Raw genomic sequence first — 13,463 nt, 5'->3', positions numbered from 1 at the left:
TTCACATTTTCATCTGTCATATTTGTCTGGATGAGAAGATACGTTATGTTTCCTAATGGGTACTCTGCTGATAATTATCTTTAAATTACTTTAATAATCTTAATGCACTTTGCAGTTGTATTTTTTAGGAAAAAAAGATATACAAATAAATACTGGCTACTGGCTCAGATTCTGAAATCAGGAGAACGTTAACAGGATCTGGACATGTCTACTTTCAACTAATCCCTGTCTTTCTCCAAAAACGTTAATAACCATCACTTCAAATAAGGGCTATAGCTTGAGGGTAAAATTTGTGATGCAGTACAGTTTATGCAGTCATATGTTCTGGTCTCCAGTCATAAATGTGATGTCTTCATACTTGACTGAGTTGCAACTCGACTTTGACTTCCACACCAATGACTCATTTGGACTTTAGTCATTTGACTTTTACCTTTTACTTTGGAATCACTTGATGTATCCTGTCCACATCCAAATATTGCTGTAGTTGTAAAAGTGTGCAGTGAATTAAAGAGTTTACTTTATTTTATTATTTTTCAACCTGGACCCTATTTTCTCATGTTCTTGTGCCTAAGTGACTAATGGCAATAACAATATCTGAAACTGGTCAAACAAAAGAATCTTACTCCTTAACAAAAAGGTCTATCTCTATAGGATCCTAAAAAACACTGAAGTTACCCTTTGTTTTCTTGACTATCATGTTGCTCAGGCAGGAGAGAAAGGTGTATTTATTAGAATAGGCGAAGAAACGGAAGAAACCTTGAATTATTGCATTCAGATGAAAGAAAAAACAATCAGCAACATGCAAAACATTCAGATCAAAATTGCAGCAAAAAAGTACATTTACTGTACAAATTGTCCCTCTGTTTGAACTTTTAAACCGATAACATTTGGTTATGGGTGTGTAATAACTTTTAGGACGAGTCAGGACCTTGTCGGTGTTGACTCAGGACTTGAATTTTCCAGAGACGAGATAATCTGAGCTCCATGCAGAACTGTTGTGTCATGACTTCTTGTGCTTTCAGTCTGACACACATGTGGCTGTAGGTTTCTATTTGTGGGAAAAAGAGAAGTCCACAGAGTCCAAATCCAGCTCTCAACATGGCATCATTTACAGCACTGTATAAGTTGAACATTACTGATTTTATGGTGCTGCACCCAAAGTGGCAGTGTGCATTAGGAGCAGAAAGCAGAGACTCAGTTTAGAAGACTGCAGGAAAAAGCTGAATTATGAGGTGAGTGTCTGCTCCTGCATGTCATATCTCTGATCAATTACACTGTTAATACATTAAAGATTATGGATTATGTTCAGTTTAGTTTAGTTATCTTGAGTAAAAATAGACACTAAGGTGGCTGGGAAGGTCGCACAAGACACCAAAGGCTGTGTCTAGAGTCAGTGTTCAGTTTGTCTGTTCTGAGCTTTGGTACAAACATGGCAGTGCAACCCTGCAGGCTCAAAACACAGCAGTTGAACTGAACTGAATAATGATACTTTACTGTGTCTTTTTTTCTCTTCACCAGTGCTGCTCAGAGTCAGTCAACGCCGGAGGCCAAACTGGACGCCCTGCAGTGCCACTTCACCTGGGATCTGGACGTCAGCAGGTTCAGACTTTTACGTCTCAGGGACAACCTGGAAGACATCGGCACTGAGGAGGGATACAGCTGGCTGGGTCACATTTACAACCTGCAGGGGTACATTCAGTACAAGCTGGGGTTCACCGAAGATGCCCAGAGTTTGTTCGGCAGGGCTGCGGAGGCCTTCCGCCAGATCAGAAACACCGTCACAGATGAGGGTCACTGGTTGGTGGTGAACTACGGGAACCTGGCTTGGCTGCACCACCATAAGGGAGAACAAGCAGAGAGTCAGGCTTACTTGTCAAAGATCGATGCCCTGATGAATGAATATCCATCTCCATGCCAGGATGAACTCCATCCAGAGATCTACGCTGAAAAAGCCTGGACCCTGATGAAATTTAGTGCAGATAAAAAGCTGTTGGCTGCAGATTATTTCCAGAGAGCCATCAGGATGCAGCCGGGCGTGGTGGAGTGGCACACCAGCCATGTCTTGACATTAGTAAGTGCTTATAAACACAACAACAAAGAGCTGGAGGCTAACATCTTAGAGAAGATGAGAATCGCCAAGGAACATGATCCAAAGAACTTGTACCTTGCTGCCGTTTACCTTGAGGCATGTGCACAGAAAGGGAAACAAGTCCAAGATGAAGCACGTGAGCTGGCCAGAAGGATTTTAAGAAAGCCCGTCAGCAGCTACAGTGGTATTATGCCATTACTACGGCTGTACAGTATCTATATATCTACAGGTGAAGCCATTGATTTGGCAGAGGAGGCTCTGGAGAGACATCCAGATGAACGTTATCTGAAGTATTGTACTGCAAACAGCTACATAAAGAGGATGTTTCTAGACAGGGACAATCCTCTGGATCACAACATGATTGACAGAGCAATCAGTCTCCTTAAGGAAGTGATTTCCCTTTACCCAGATTCTTCAATCAAACTGGAAACAGCTCTTGCGAACATATATGCACAGTCAAATGAACAAGTTGAAGCTGACAACATATTTGAAAAACTGCTAAAAAGGCATCTGGATCCTGAAGACGCACAAATGCTTTACAACTACTATGCAAAATATGTACACTTTGTTCAAAAGGAGCCCTACAAGTCGATCGAGTATCACATGAGGGCAGCAGAGATCCCGGTACAGTCAATATTTCGCGCGAACAGCATCAGAACTCTGGAGAAGATTAGGGATAGAAAGAGAAACCGAATGTGTGGAGACATAGAGGAGTTTCTGGCTAACTTGCAAAACTAAGAGCCTGTGTGTTGCTCTGAGGATGTTACAGGTGTTGCAACACCTGTAACATCCACAGGAACATCAGTCCACCCACACACCTTTTCCTGAATGAAACTAAAATCTGTAAAAACAGTGCTTCAAAGAAGGAATTCCCATTTCAGAGGAAAGCTCTTTTCATGATCAGGTCTGTCCAGCTCAAACTGACCACTACACTGTGCATGTTCTGTTATTATTGTGTGCATTGTGCACATTTGTGGACAATAAAGATCATCATTATTGTTATTATTAAGTGGATGATTTCTTTTTCTTTTTCTTCGTGTCTCATGCAGATTACATCTAACTGACATTTGTATTTATATAAGATAAATATGTTGTTACAATGTGTTTTCATTGGATGATAGCAGCCTTTGTTAATGTATAAGCCTGTGGTATTTGTTTGATTATTAATGAATAATTTAAATTTGTGTGATTTGATTTTTTGAAGCCTACTTATTTTAAAATATGCATAAAAGTTCTGTCTTCATTTCCTGTAGAGTGACTAAGTTCCCTGCTGTTGATAAGTGGTCTGTGTACTGCTGTGCCTTCAACTCCATTTAATAAAGTGCATAAAGTAAATACTGGCATCTGGTCAAATACATTATGACCAATGTACCAGACTGAGGGTTCATTGTAAGAAGGAGCTATTACAGTCCTACAACCCTTCCTCAATTTCAAATGTAATATATTTACTGTAATAAATCATAAAATGACCACGATATGTCATCAAAGATCAAGGAAAAATGTAAGATGAAAAGCAAGTTGACAGCAACGTTCCAGTCACGGTAGCCTCCTTTGAAATTTCTGTTCTGGGCCAGAATTGTTTGTTTGTTTGTTTTTCACATTTAAATAGAGTACAAATTAAATGAGTAATCAGTCCTGATGCAATGATGCAAAAATAAAATGTGTGTTATGTGTTAAACCACTTCATACAACAAAATGTGTTAAAATGTAGGGCGTAAAAGTAAAAAGCTGTCAGAAAAATAAATACTCAAGTAAAGTACAGATACCTGAAAACCCTACTTAAGTACAATAACAAAGTACTTGAAAATAGTTACTTCTCACCACCAGTTCTACCACTGAAGGTAGGCCAAATAACAGAAACATCTTTCTGTTTTACTTCCTCCAAAATGATCACGCAGTTGAATCAACACGTCTCTAAAATAAGTTTAACGAGGGGAGATTTCACTGCAGGACTGCTGCATGAAGCTACATTAGATTTAGCTAGGTGTACCTAATCACAGTTTTATTAGAATTTTATTAGTTGAAATTTAAACTGATGATGCGTTTGTTTAAAGAGTGTTTAACTCTAGCCTTGTAAATAATTTATGAAACTGTTTGTTGTGAAAAATTACCTTCTTCAAGTCATGTCTTCTGCCCTCTGGTGGATTATCAGTACACTGCAGGCAGAAGCCCCTGAGTACAAAATACAACATTGACCCTCTTTTCTTGTTGTTCGTGTTCTCCAGTTCTTCAGGGCTGTGGGTAATAAGCGGGCTACAATTTGTCTTTCTTTCTCTCATTTAATTTCCACCAACACGGCACGACAGTACGAAACAAACTCCAACTTAGGAGTACAGCATCATCTCTACACTGTCAAGCACGAGGCACTCTGTCTGAGTGTGTCACCTATATCTGTCCGTACAAAGACAAGAGCAGGTAGGAACCAATTAACTCAACCAAGAGGATACGTCACTTAAAACACTGCACATGAACATACAAATGAAATAATATACAAAGTAATATAAATGACAATGAAATAATAATTTACAGTACCTTAATGACGCTGTAAAAATATTACATATAAACAATATACCTACTGTACTGCTAAATAAGAAACTTATTTACACAATAAAAGTAATAAAAATAACCCAAAATATAATGTGTACAGTAATTACAGTTACACTACTTTCACACAGTGACTTACACATTTTTGTCAGTGAAATCTTTGCAAATTTTGAAAGAGTGACTGTAAAAAATAACAGTTATATTGTCACTACTGAAACTACTACTACTACTGAAGCAACCTACAATTCCTAAATTATTTGTGAATCCCTCAATCATTATTCTGTTGAATTTCATAATGCAATCTGCATAATTTTTACACTGAAATGTCAAAAAAGAAAAGACACATTTAGAATGGATCTGTGTTGCAAAGTTATTATTAGCAAGTGAGCACTTGCTGACAATTGTGTTTTAAAGTGGATTTTCTCTAAAACAATACGTAGCCTATGAAAATTGTATGTTATATTGACAAATTCGGTTTACATCGATCGAGCTGTTTTCGCCGCGAAATTGGGAAATAAAAAGCTTTCTGTTTGGGGAAAAAAAGACCCAAAACAATTAAAAATGTCACATTTTCCTAAAAAGCAATGTTTCTAGTAAAGTTTTGGCTTTACAGGGTTAAGTAAATGATCTTTTTTGAAATAAGTACAACTAACAGTGATTTGAAAGTGGATCGGAGCTCTGCGATCTTCTGCTCGGCCTGTTTCTTATTTCCATTATCTATTGGTCGAGTCTAGCTCTCACCCCGGAAGAGGAGTAGCGGGCAAGATGGTGTCTACCAGGAGAGGAGTGCGCGTGTCCTCCCCAAGTAAAACAAAACCAGATCAGTCCTCTGATGTCCAGGTACGTGTGGAACAGAGACGTTATTTAAACCTGTAAATGTTCAGAGATCGTGTGAAGGTTTAATCGGAGCTGACTGAGGCTCGTCACGTGTCTGTTAGCTGACGTGTGCAGCTGCTCGAGCTTCACGTGGACTCACCGCTCCTCAAAGTTTGTAAACTATTTCATGTTGTGACACGAGTGCACGGAAAAACAGAAAACAATGGATAAATAAGACGAGGCCATACACATAAGAGTTTACAGTTTGAGTTTATGTGTGTGTTGGCAAACTTCAGCGCAGTGTTGAATGGCTGAATCACAGCCTGTTGAATTAGCTTTAATGTTGAAGCTACTGAATCCACCACATGCGTTCAGCACATTCATGTTTTTACTGTTATATTTTTATTAGTAGGGATGATTCAATTTAACCTAATTCAAAAGCAGTGTTTGAAACTGATGCTCTCGTCCCCGTTTAGGCTTTTACATCAGAATCAGGTTTATTTGTCAGTTCCATAATACACACCCAGTATATATAAGAGCAAAATACCATCCTCCACAAATCAGGATGAGTGTCACATGTAAGCACAGACATATTTAAAAACATATATGTTCATTTCAAATTCCAATCAATCGATCAAAGACAATAAAATCTCATTTTATATCTTTGTTGTCAGTGATAAATAACTTAGCTTGTATCTTCATACCTTGCGTCCTTAGATATAGATAATAGAATGAAATACATATACTGTACCACACTGCATTTACACCAACTCATCACACTGTTGCCTCACATTGTTGTTGCTCTATTATGATGAACACATATAACAGTAGTTTATTTTGAAATGGGCTGCAAAGTAATGATTATTGTCATTGCAGATTATTTACTCGATTTAATAGTTTAGTCTATAAAATGGCAAAAAATATAAAAAATGCTAATCACAATTCCCAGAACCCAAAGTGATGTCTTCAGATTTCTTCTTTTTTCTACTCAATAGTTTAAAAACCCAGAGACTCTTCATTTACTATCATAAAGAGAAATGCAGCAAATTCTCACATTTAAGAAGCTGGGACCAGGAAATGAGACTGAAAAAACTGGTCGGTCGAAAGAAAATTTGTTGTTTGTTAATGTTACTGTCTGAGTATAAATGGAACAGAGAGCCCCAGACAGTCAGGGGAAGTCAGTCAGACTTGAGAGAGACTAACACATTGTTGGTTTTGGTCTTTTCATGGGGTTTGTTGACAGTAAGTAAGATTTAGAATGGCACTGACCATATGCTTTGGAATCAAGTTTACTGTAGAACCAGCTGTAACTCTAGCACTGGACAGTTAATTGAAAGTTTATCAAAACTGCAATATGGCCTACTGCAGTTTTCTAATCACAAGAGGAATAGTATTTAACAGTGAAATATGCATAATGTTCGTCAGATTCTACAGATATTTTTTCCAAACCGTTCAGCCCTAATCATCTCTGTCTTATTTCTATTACACAGGCAACCCCCTCCACTGGTCGAAGAACCAGGAACACTTCTAAACGAGCCGAAAGCCCTACCCAGCATGCCCTGGTGGAGGTCAGCAGCCAGCTTGAAAAAAGTGAGGCAGGACATCCAGCGTCCCCACCTGCCTCCTTAATGAAACGATGCACCAGAGCGTCCAGACTCCACAGTCCCGAGCAGTCGTGCACACCTGTGGGCTCCACCCATGGAGGTGACGTGTCAGACGTGGATTCCTGCTGCTCGGCGGTGTCCGATGTTGACCCAACACTGACACGCACCAGGGGGAAGAGGAGACAGCCCCGCACAGCGAGTCAGGAGGATGAGGAGGTATCTGAGGTGGAGTCGTGCTCCTCTGCAGTGTCTGCATCTAAAGCTGGCAGGAGTAGCCGCCGGAGCACGAGGAGGAAGACATTTTCTGAAACCTCAAACCCAGCTCACATTGAAGAGGGTGACACCAAGGTCGACCCAGTGCCAGAAGTTGAGTCCTGCAGCTCTGCTGTGTCTGAATCGCAGAGAGTCACCAGAAGTCAGAGAAAAACTCGCACCAGAGCATCTGTCAAACAACAAACAGAGGACTCGGAGCTCTCAGACGCTGACAGCTGCATGTCCGGCATCTCAGGAGTGGACATTTCTAAGTCCACCACCCGCAGAGCTACAAGATCCAGAAGACAAACAGGTCCAATCCCCATCCACTTAGATGAAACCTCTGAAAACTCCCTCTCCCCTGCCCCGACAGGTCGAAGGACCCGGGCAACGAGAGGGAAGTCGGCGGTTACTGTAGACTTCAGCGAGCCCCAGTCATGTGACTCTGAAGGGTTTGAGTCTGGGCCCACGTACACTATCACATCTCGTAGACGTGGAAAGGCCAAAACCGTGGACTCTGACTCTGATCTGACCGATGTGCATTCCCCGATGGGCAGCCCCAGCTCCACCCGCAGCAGAGGGACTCCCTGCAGCAGCCGCACCGGCTCAGGGAACAGCAGCCGAGGTGCTCCGGCCTGCAGACGCTCACTCAAGAATGTTCAAGAAACAGCTGTGGAGGAGGCTGTGGTGGACACTTCATTAAATGATTCTAGGTTAGAAAGCACAGTGATTGCTGAGGACGGAGACTGTACGTTGGTGGAGGAAGACAAGAGCCAAACATTGGAAGAAAAAGAGGAAGATGGCTTGAAAAGTACTGTTCTTGTAGATACAATAAGAGAGGAAAAGGGAGTGATTGTCATTTTAGATGAAGACTCCCAGGTGTCTCCACAAGTATGTGCTGCAGAAGCTGTTAGTGAACCTGCAGTGACCGTTACACACCAGCAGGAGGAGCCGTGTGATGAAACTAAGGCTGGGAACGCCTCAGAGATGGAAATGGTGCAGGAAACAGTCCCATCATCAGAGCCGGTAGAGCCTTCAGTTACAGTTACAGTATTTCAGAAGACTTCTGAAGCCACAGAGGAGATTGAAGAGAAGGACAAAGCTATGGATGATGTGGACGCCCACTCATCCCAGGGAGATGACGATGCTGTCGTGGAAACGCGGCCTAGTGAGGAGGAGGGGGAGGAGGAGGAGAAAATGGAAGTCAGCATGCTGAGCAGCGATGCTCAGCAGGTGGTTGACTCGAGCGACGTCAAAGTTGAGTCCATTCAGGTGAAGTCCAGCCAGCAGCAGAACATCACAGTGGATTCTGTCCCCGAACAGCAACCTGAAGATGTCACTGTCCAGAATAAGAAGAAAATCAGCCTGCTGGACAGCAGCGAGGATGAAGACGAAGAGGACGACGATGAACAGGACGTTTCTGAAGAGGAGGAAGAGGATGAGAGAGGAGGACCTTCCAGTAAGCCTGAAGCAGCAGGTTCATCAGTAGACGGACTGTTTATGATCGACACGCGGCCCGGACAGGAGGCTGATGAACATTACTGCAAGGAGAAGTTATCAGAGGAGCAGGTAGAGAGAGCTGAGCAAGAGGAGGAAGAGGAGGAGTTTGTGGATGAGGAGGGGGATGATGACGATGACGAAGAAGCAAACATCCTCTTCGCCAGTAGAAATCCTCTGTTGTAAGTATATGTTAGGTGGTGGTTCATTCACTCAGGAACACACACATGCACATCAACAGAAATAATTTTTAGTTTTTCTTTATTTTACATAATACATGACTACATGAAGGATAAAGCCAACAAATGTCAGTAAATCCCCTCAAGGCTGAAAGTAGGCAGTTTATTTTTTGGCATCAGTGGGCAAAAGTTTCATAATAACCTTTAAGCAGAACATAATTCAGGTGATCTGAGATGAAACTAGACTTCTGTTCCTGCTCTTGGCTCTATTTTCAGGCTTTACAAAATCTAGGCTGTAATTGGAGATTCTGGCCAATCACAGGTCTGTAAGATGATTGATTATTGTGTCTCATAAAAGGCTGGGCATTGGTCCTCAATATCTTAAAGAGATGGATTTTAAAAACCAGTACTGAGCAGTATCAAAACTTCTCCCATTAAATTATACCTTCATTCAGTTCTTTTTATACCTCGATCTAAAATAAAAAGACTTTATATGGTGTTGCTCGTAGCCAATCGCTCAAGTGTTCTTCATAAAGAAGAGCCTTCAAAAAAAGGTATTGAATAAAGTACTCCATTGCTATTGGTAATGCCATTAACTGCCTGACAACTCAAGTCCAACCTGCTTGCACCAGTTTGATGCCATGAGCACCACAACAGTGTGCTGCACTGGTTGGTGTTGTGTTTCTCTTCCTCCTTCCGTGTTTATTGGCAGATTGCAAACCTTTAAAGGTGCAGAACACCACCTATTATATCAGAGTGTGTAGCAATTAGTAATTTATCAGCCTGGTATATATCATGCATCCGTAGGTTTACTTGAAAGGAACATGTCAGCCAGAGAACTTAAGTTTTTATATTCTATCTACATTTCTAATTGTAACAAAGGAGCCAACAGTGGATAACATAAATCAGGCTTTAGCTGCACAGACAATACTAGTAGGATCAATTGTTGGTTTTGGTCTTTCTCGAGGTTTGTTTTCAATAAAAATACAGAAGATTTATTAAAGCAGACTTTAAGAACTGAGCACATATAAACAGCGCACCCACACTCATTATTATTATATATTATCATTATAACTGTGTGTGGAGGTGAGAAATGAGACATGACCGCTCTTCCTGAGGAATTTTCTCTTTGCCAATTTGTTTCAGGAAAGAGATGTCCAGCCGTATTGACCCTGGCATCAGAATGAAGGAGCTTGGGGGCTTATACATCAATTTTGATGGCAGCAAATCAAAACCTGTCTCCAGTTCGCTGCAAAAACTAAAGGAAAAGAAGATCCAAGATGAGGTAAATAAGCCATTGATTTTTCCCTTTTGAAAGGGATCTGTGATGCAGAATGAATAATGAACTTTATAGTTATGCAAGGACAAGTAAATCCAATAACACCTGAGACAGTGTTATTCATGGTTTCTTTTTGACTTTGGCCTTTTATCTTGGGAGTTGTGAGGTGTTGATGGAGTTTGGTGCTTTGCAGTTCTGCAGTTTTTGTTTTGTTGTTGTCCTCAGGTGATGAAGAAGAGCATAATTGGACCCGACTTTGAAAAGAAGGATGCAGTGCCTCCGTACAGTGAATCGAAACAAGCCTTAAAGTTGAAACGCAGAGTAAGTTTCACAAGCTAATACTTTGGTTTATAGATTCTCTGTGCTACTGTCTACTAGAGTTTTATCACTCAGATCATTTATCATTTGTGGAATCAGTTACAATGACACATAATGGCCAAAATCACAAAAAATGGAAACATCTAGTGAAGATAAATAAAATAATGCAGCAGTTTTGTATACCAATTTTGTGCTTCAAAGGCCTCTACAATGCTTTTTATATTTAAAATCACTTTTTACCCCAGATGGAGAGGGAGAAATCCACAGGGGACGGTTGGTTTAACATGAAAGCCCCTGAGATGACACAGGAGCTGAAAGGAGACCTCCAGGTCCTGAAGATGAGAGGCTCCACGGATCCCAAGAGGTTCTACAAGAAGAACGACAGAGACGGCTTTCCCAAATATTTTCAGGTCAGTAAAAACATGAGTCACCAAGAATTGTGCCTCTAATAAATCATTAACATCAAACTGTGTTCTGTATTTGAGAGTAAGTTCTTACGTGTTTTTTGTTATACAGGTTGGTACAGTGGTGGATAACCCAGTCGACTTCTATCATTCCCGTATTCCCAAGAAGGAAAGGAAGAGAACGATGGTGGAGGAGCTGCTGGCTGATGCCGAGTTCAGACAGTAAGTTGAAATGAAAACAAAGACATGGTCCGATGGAGAGATCATTGAATTTGGCTTTATTATGTTTCATCTCTAGTGTTGTTTCAGTGTCCGTTAAAGTAAATCCACTCTTACAGATCACTTACTAAAAGCAGATGTTTTTATGTTAGTGGGAATAGATTTTACATTTTAGTATGAAGAAAACAAAAATGGCTATATGACTGTATGAGTGCACAAAAGAGAGTAGTGTGCAAACTTGAGTAATTTAAAATATGATCACACTGATGTCACTGAGCCATCATATCCTGTGACACTTGTGATTTAACTATGAAACAGACTGATGAGGTTGTGATGTTAGTGTACAGACAGATATACATACTGGGCACCATTGTCTGCTGTTAACAGTTTGTGATTTAGATACTCGCATATTTCAAATGATTATAACAGCTATCAAAATTACGTATAAAACCATGGTGAACTTGTGCTGCAGCAGCTGAAATTTTTCATACCATTATGTTAGAGAATCTGATGGATCCCAGAATACTTGACAACACCAAAGCAGCATTTGCTAACTCTGCATAGTGTTGTATGATGTTGTAAATGATGTGTAAGTACTGACCAGTCAGGAACTGGTACTGGCTTAGTAACAGTTCTCAATACACGTCATAAAGTGCACAGACTTGCACAAAGACTCTGCATTGACCATGTTGGCCCGTTGCTGTGATACGTCAAACATCACTGCCATTTTGATTCGGTCACGACTGGCCTGTGGAAAAAATACATGTAAAATGGGGGGAGCTGCAGTTATTCTGGATACAAAAGTACAATGTTTTATATTTATGATATACATGGCGTGGGGGTAAAAAAAAGCTTTGATTTCTAACTTACTCTACACATATCACAAGTCCTTGAATATGAAAATGACTCATTGAAATCATTGAAATAAATGTAAACACTTTAGTGCTTTTTATCCAGAAAAACTGCAGTTCCCCCATTTACATGCACTTGCTCACAAGCCAGTCATCACCAAACCGAAATGGCAACAATGTTGATGTACAATCCAAACGCCAATGCAGCATCTTTGTACACGTCAAAGACCGTGTAAGCCTTCATGTAAAGGAATTATAAACTTTTGCAAAACCTGTATGCATTAACTTTGGAAAAAAATCAGACATTTAACACATGTCCTTCTTTTACCAGCAACAACAAAAAGAAGTTCAAGCAAATTGTGGCAGACAAGGCAGCACAAGGAGCTGGCAAGAGGCACAAGAAGAAATTCCGTAAGAAGTAAATCTGACGACGTGATGAACACTGACTGAATGGCTTTTCAAAGACACTGATATTGACATAAATAAATCACATTCTGGGACTTTGGGACAGAGAATCCTGCTAATTCAAGACCGCTCATCTCTACGTATGGATTGAGTGTACCGCTCTTTACATGAAGAAGTGGACTATTTAAAAAGATGATAAAAGTCAGGTTAATTCAGTAAGCAAGTCATTATTTTGTACAGATTATCACAAATGTGTGTTCATGCTTATATTTCCAAGTGAAACAAACTTTGATTTTTAATGACACATATCTGTATTTTCTAAACGTTTGCTGCACAGATATCAGTCATTCTAAAAATACAACAAATTAACATTAAAATACTTTGACTGCCACCGGTGTTTGCAAAGTTTCTTCTAAATTGAACTCATCACAGTGTGAGAATACGGCTTGTCCTGCAACACGTCCTGTGGGATGAAATACAGCCACCATTGTAAAGAAACTAGTGTAAGTGATCATTTTCACAGTGTGTTGTTTACGGTCAAATGCTGAGCTTACAACTAGAACTGCATTAGTTATTGATTAATCTGCCAACTGTTTTCACAATGAATCTATGAAATGTCAAATGCTCATCAATTTCCCAGAGTTTCAAATTAGAGTTCAAAGACTTTTCATTCACTATCATTTCTTACATTTACGCAACTGAAACCAGCAAATGTTTGATTGAAAATTTTTGCTTGAAAAATTAGATGATTATCAAAAATTTGGAAATTTTCCGTCAGTCAACTGATTGACTAATTGTTGCACCTCTACTTACAACATATGAAATACATATTGCACTTTTTTTTTTTTTTACTTTAACCTACTGTTTTGCAGTAATTCTAAAAAATGACAAAACATGAATGACTATCAAGAGGCTAATAGAATTTTCACATATCAATGTTTGACCACTGCTAATATTTACACTTAAAGGCAAACTCAATAAATACATTGGCAACATAATACTGGCA

General features: G+C 40.0%; 2 protein-coding genes across 2 annotated transcripts; both read left to right on the top strand.

Annotated features, from left to right (window-relative positions):
- Positions 1–950: 950 nt before the first annotated feature.
- LOC146324202 (interferon-induced protein with tetratricopeptide repeats 2-like) lies at positions 951–2,949 on the top strand. Its single transcript, XM_084722274.1, has 2 exons — positions 951–1,232; positions 1,519–2,949. Exons 1-2 carry the CDS (start codon positions 1,228–1,230, stop codon positions 2,825–2,827), a joined length of 1,314 nt encoding a protein of 437 aa, XP_084578400.1. The 5' UTR covers positions 951–1,227; the 3' UTR covers positions 2,828–2,949.
- A 2,381-nt stretch (positions 2,950–5,330) lies between these two features.
- dnttip2 (deoxynucleotidyltransferase, terminal, interacting protein 2) lies at positions 5,331–12,848 on the top strand. Its single transcript, XM_084723492.1, has 7 exons — positions 5,331–5,473; positions 6,940–8,984; positions 10,128–10,266; positions 10,486–10,581; positions 10,824–10,988; positions 11,095–11,204; positions 12,384–12,848. Exons 1-7 carry the CDS (start codon positions 5,399–5,401, stop codon positions 12,472–12,474), a joined length of 2,721 nt encoding a protein of 906 aa, XP_084579618.1. The 5' UTR covers positions 5,331–5,398; the 3' UTR covers positions 12,475–12,848.
- The last annotated feature ends 615 nt before the right edge of the window (positions 12,849–13,463 follow it).

Source organism: Lutjanus erythropterus, chromosome 7 (assembly GCF_056507025.1).
Source record: "Lutjanus erythropterus isolate fLutEry1 chromosome 7, fLutEry1.hap2, whole genome shotgun sequence".
Lineage (NCBI taxonomy): Eukaryota > Metazoa > Chordata > Actinopteri > Lutjaniformes > Lutjanidae > Lutjanus > Lutjanus erythropterus.
This window is presented reverse-complemented; position numbering and strand designations above follow the sequence as displayed.

Coding starts and splice junctions, on each gene's coding strand:
- dnttip2 (XM_084723492.1), top strand. CDS start 5,399: ATGGTGTCTACCAGGAGAGGAGTGCGCGTGTCCTCCCCAAGTAAAACA. Junction 8,985..10,127: donor GCCAGTAGAAATCCTCTGTT/GTAAGTATATGT, acceptor AATTTGTTTCAG/GAAAGAGATGTCCAGCCGTA. Junction 10,989..11,094: donor GCTTTCCCAAATATTTTCAG/GTCAGTAAAAAC, acceptor TTTGTTATACAG/GTTGGTACAGTGGTGGATAA.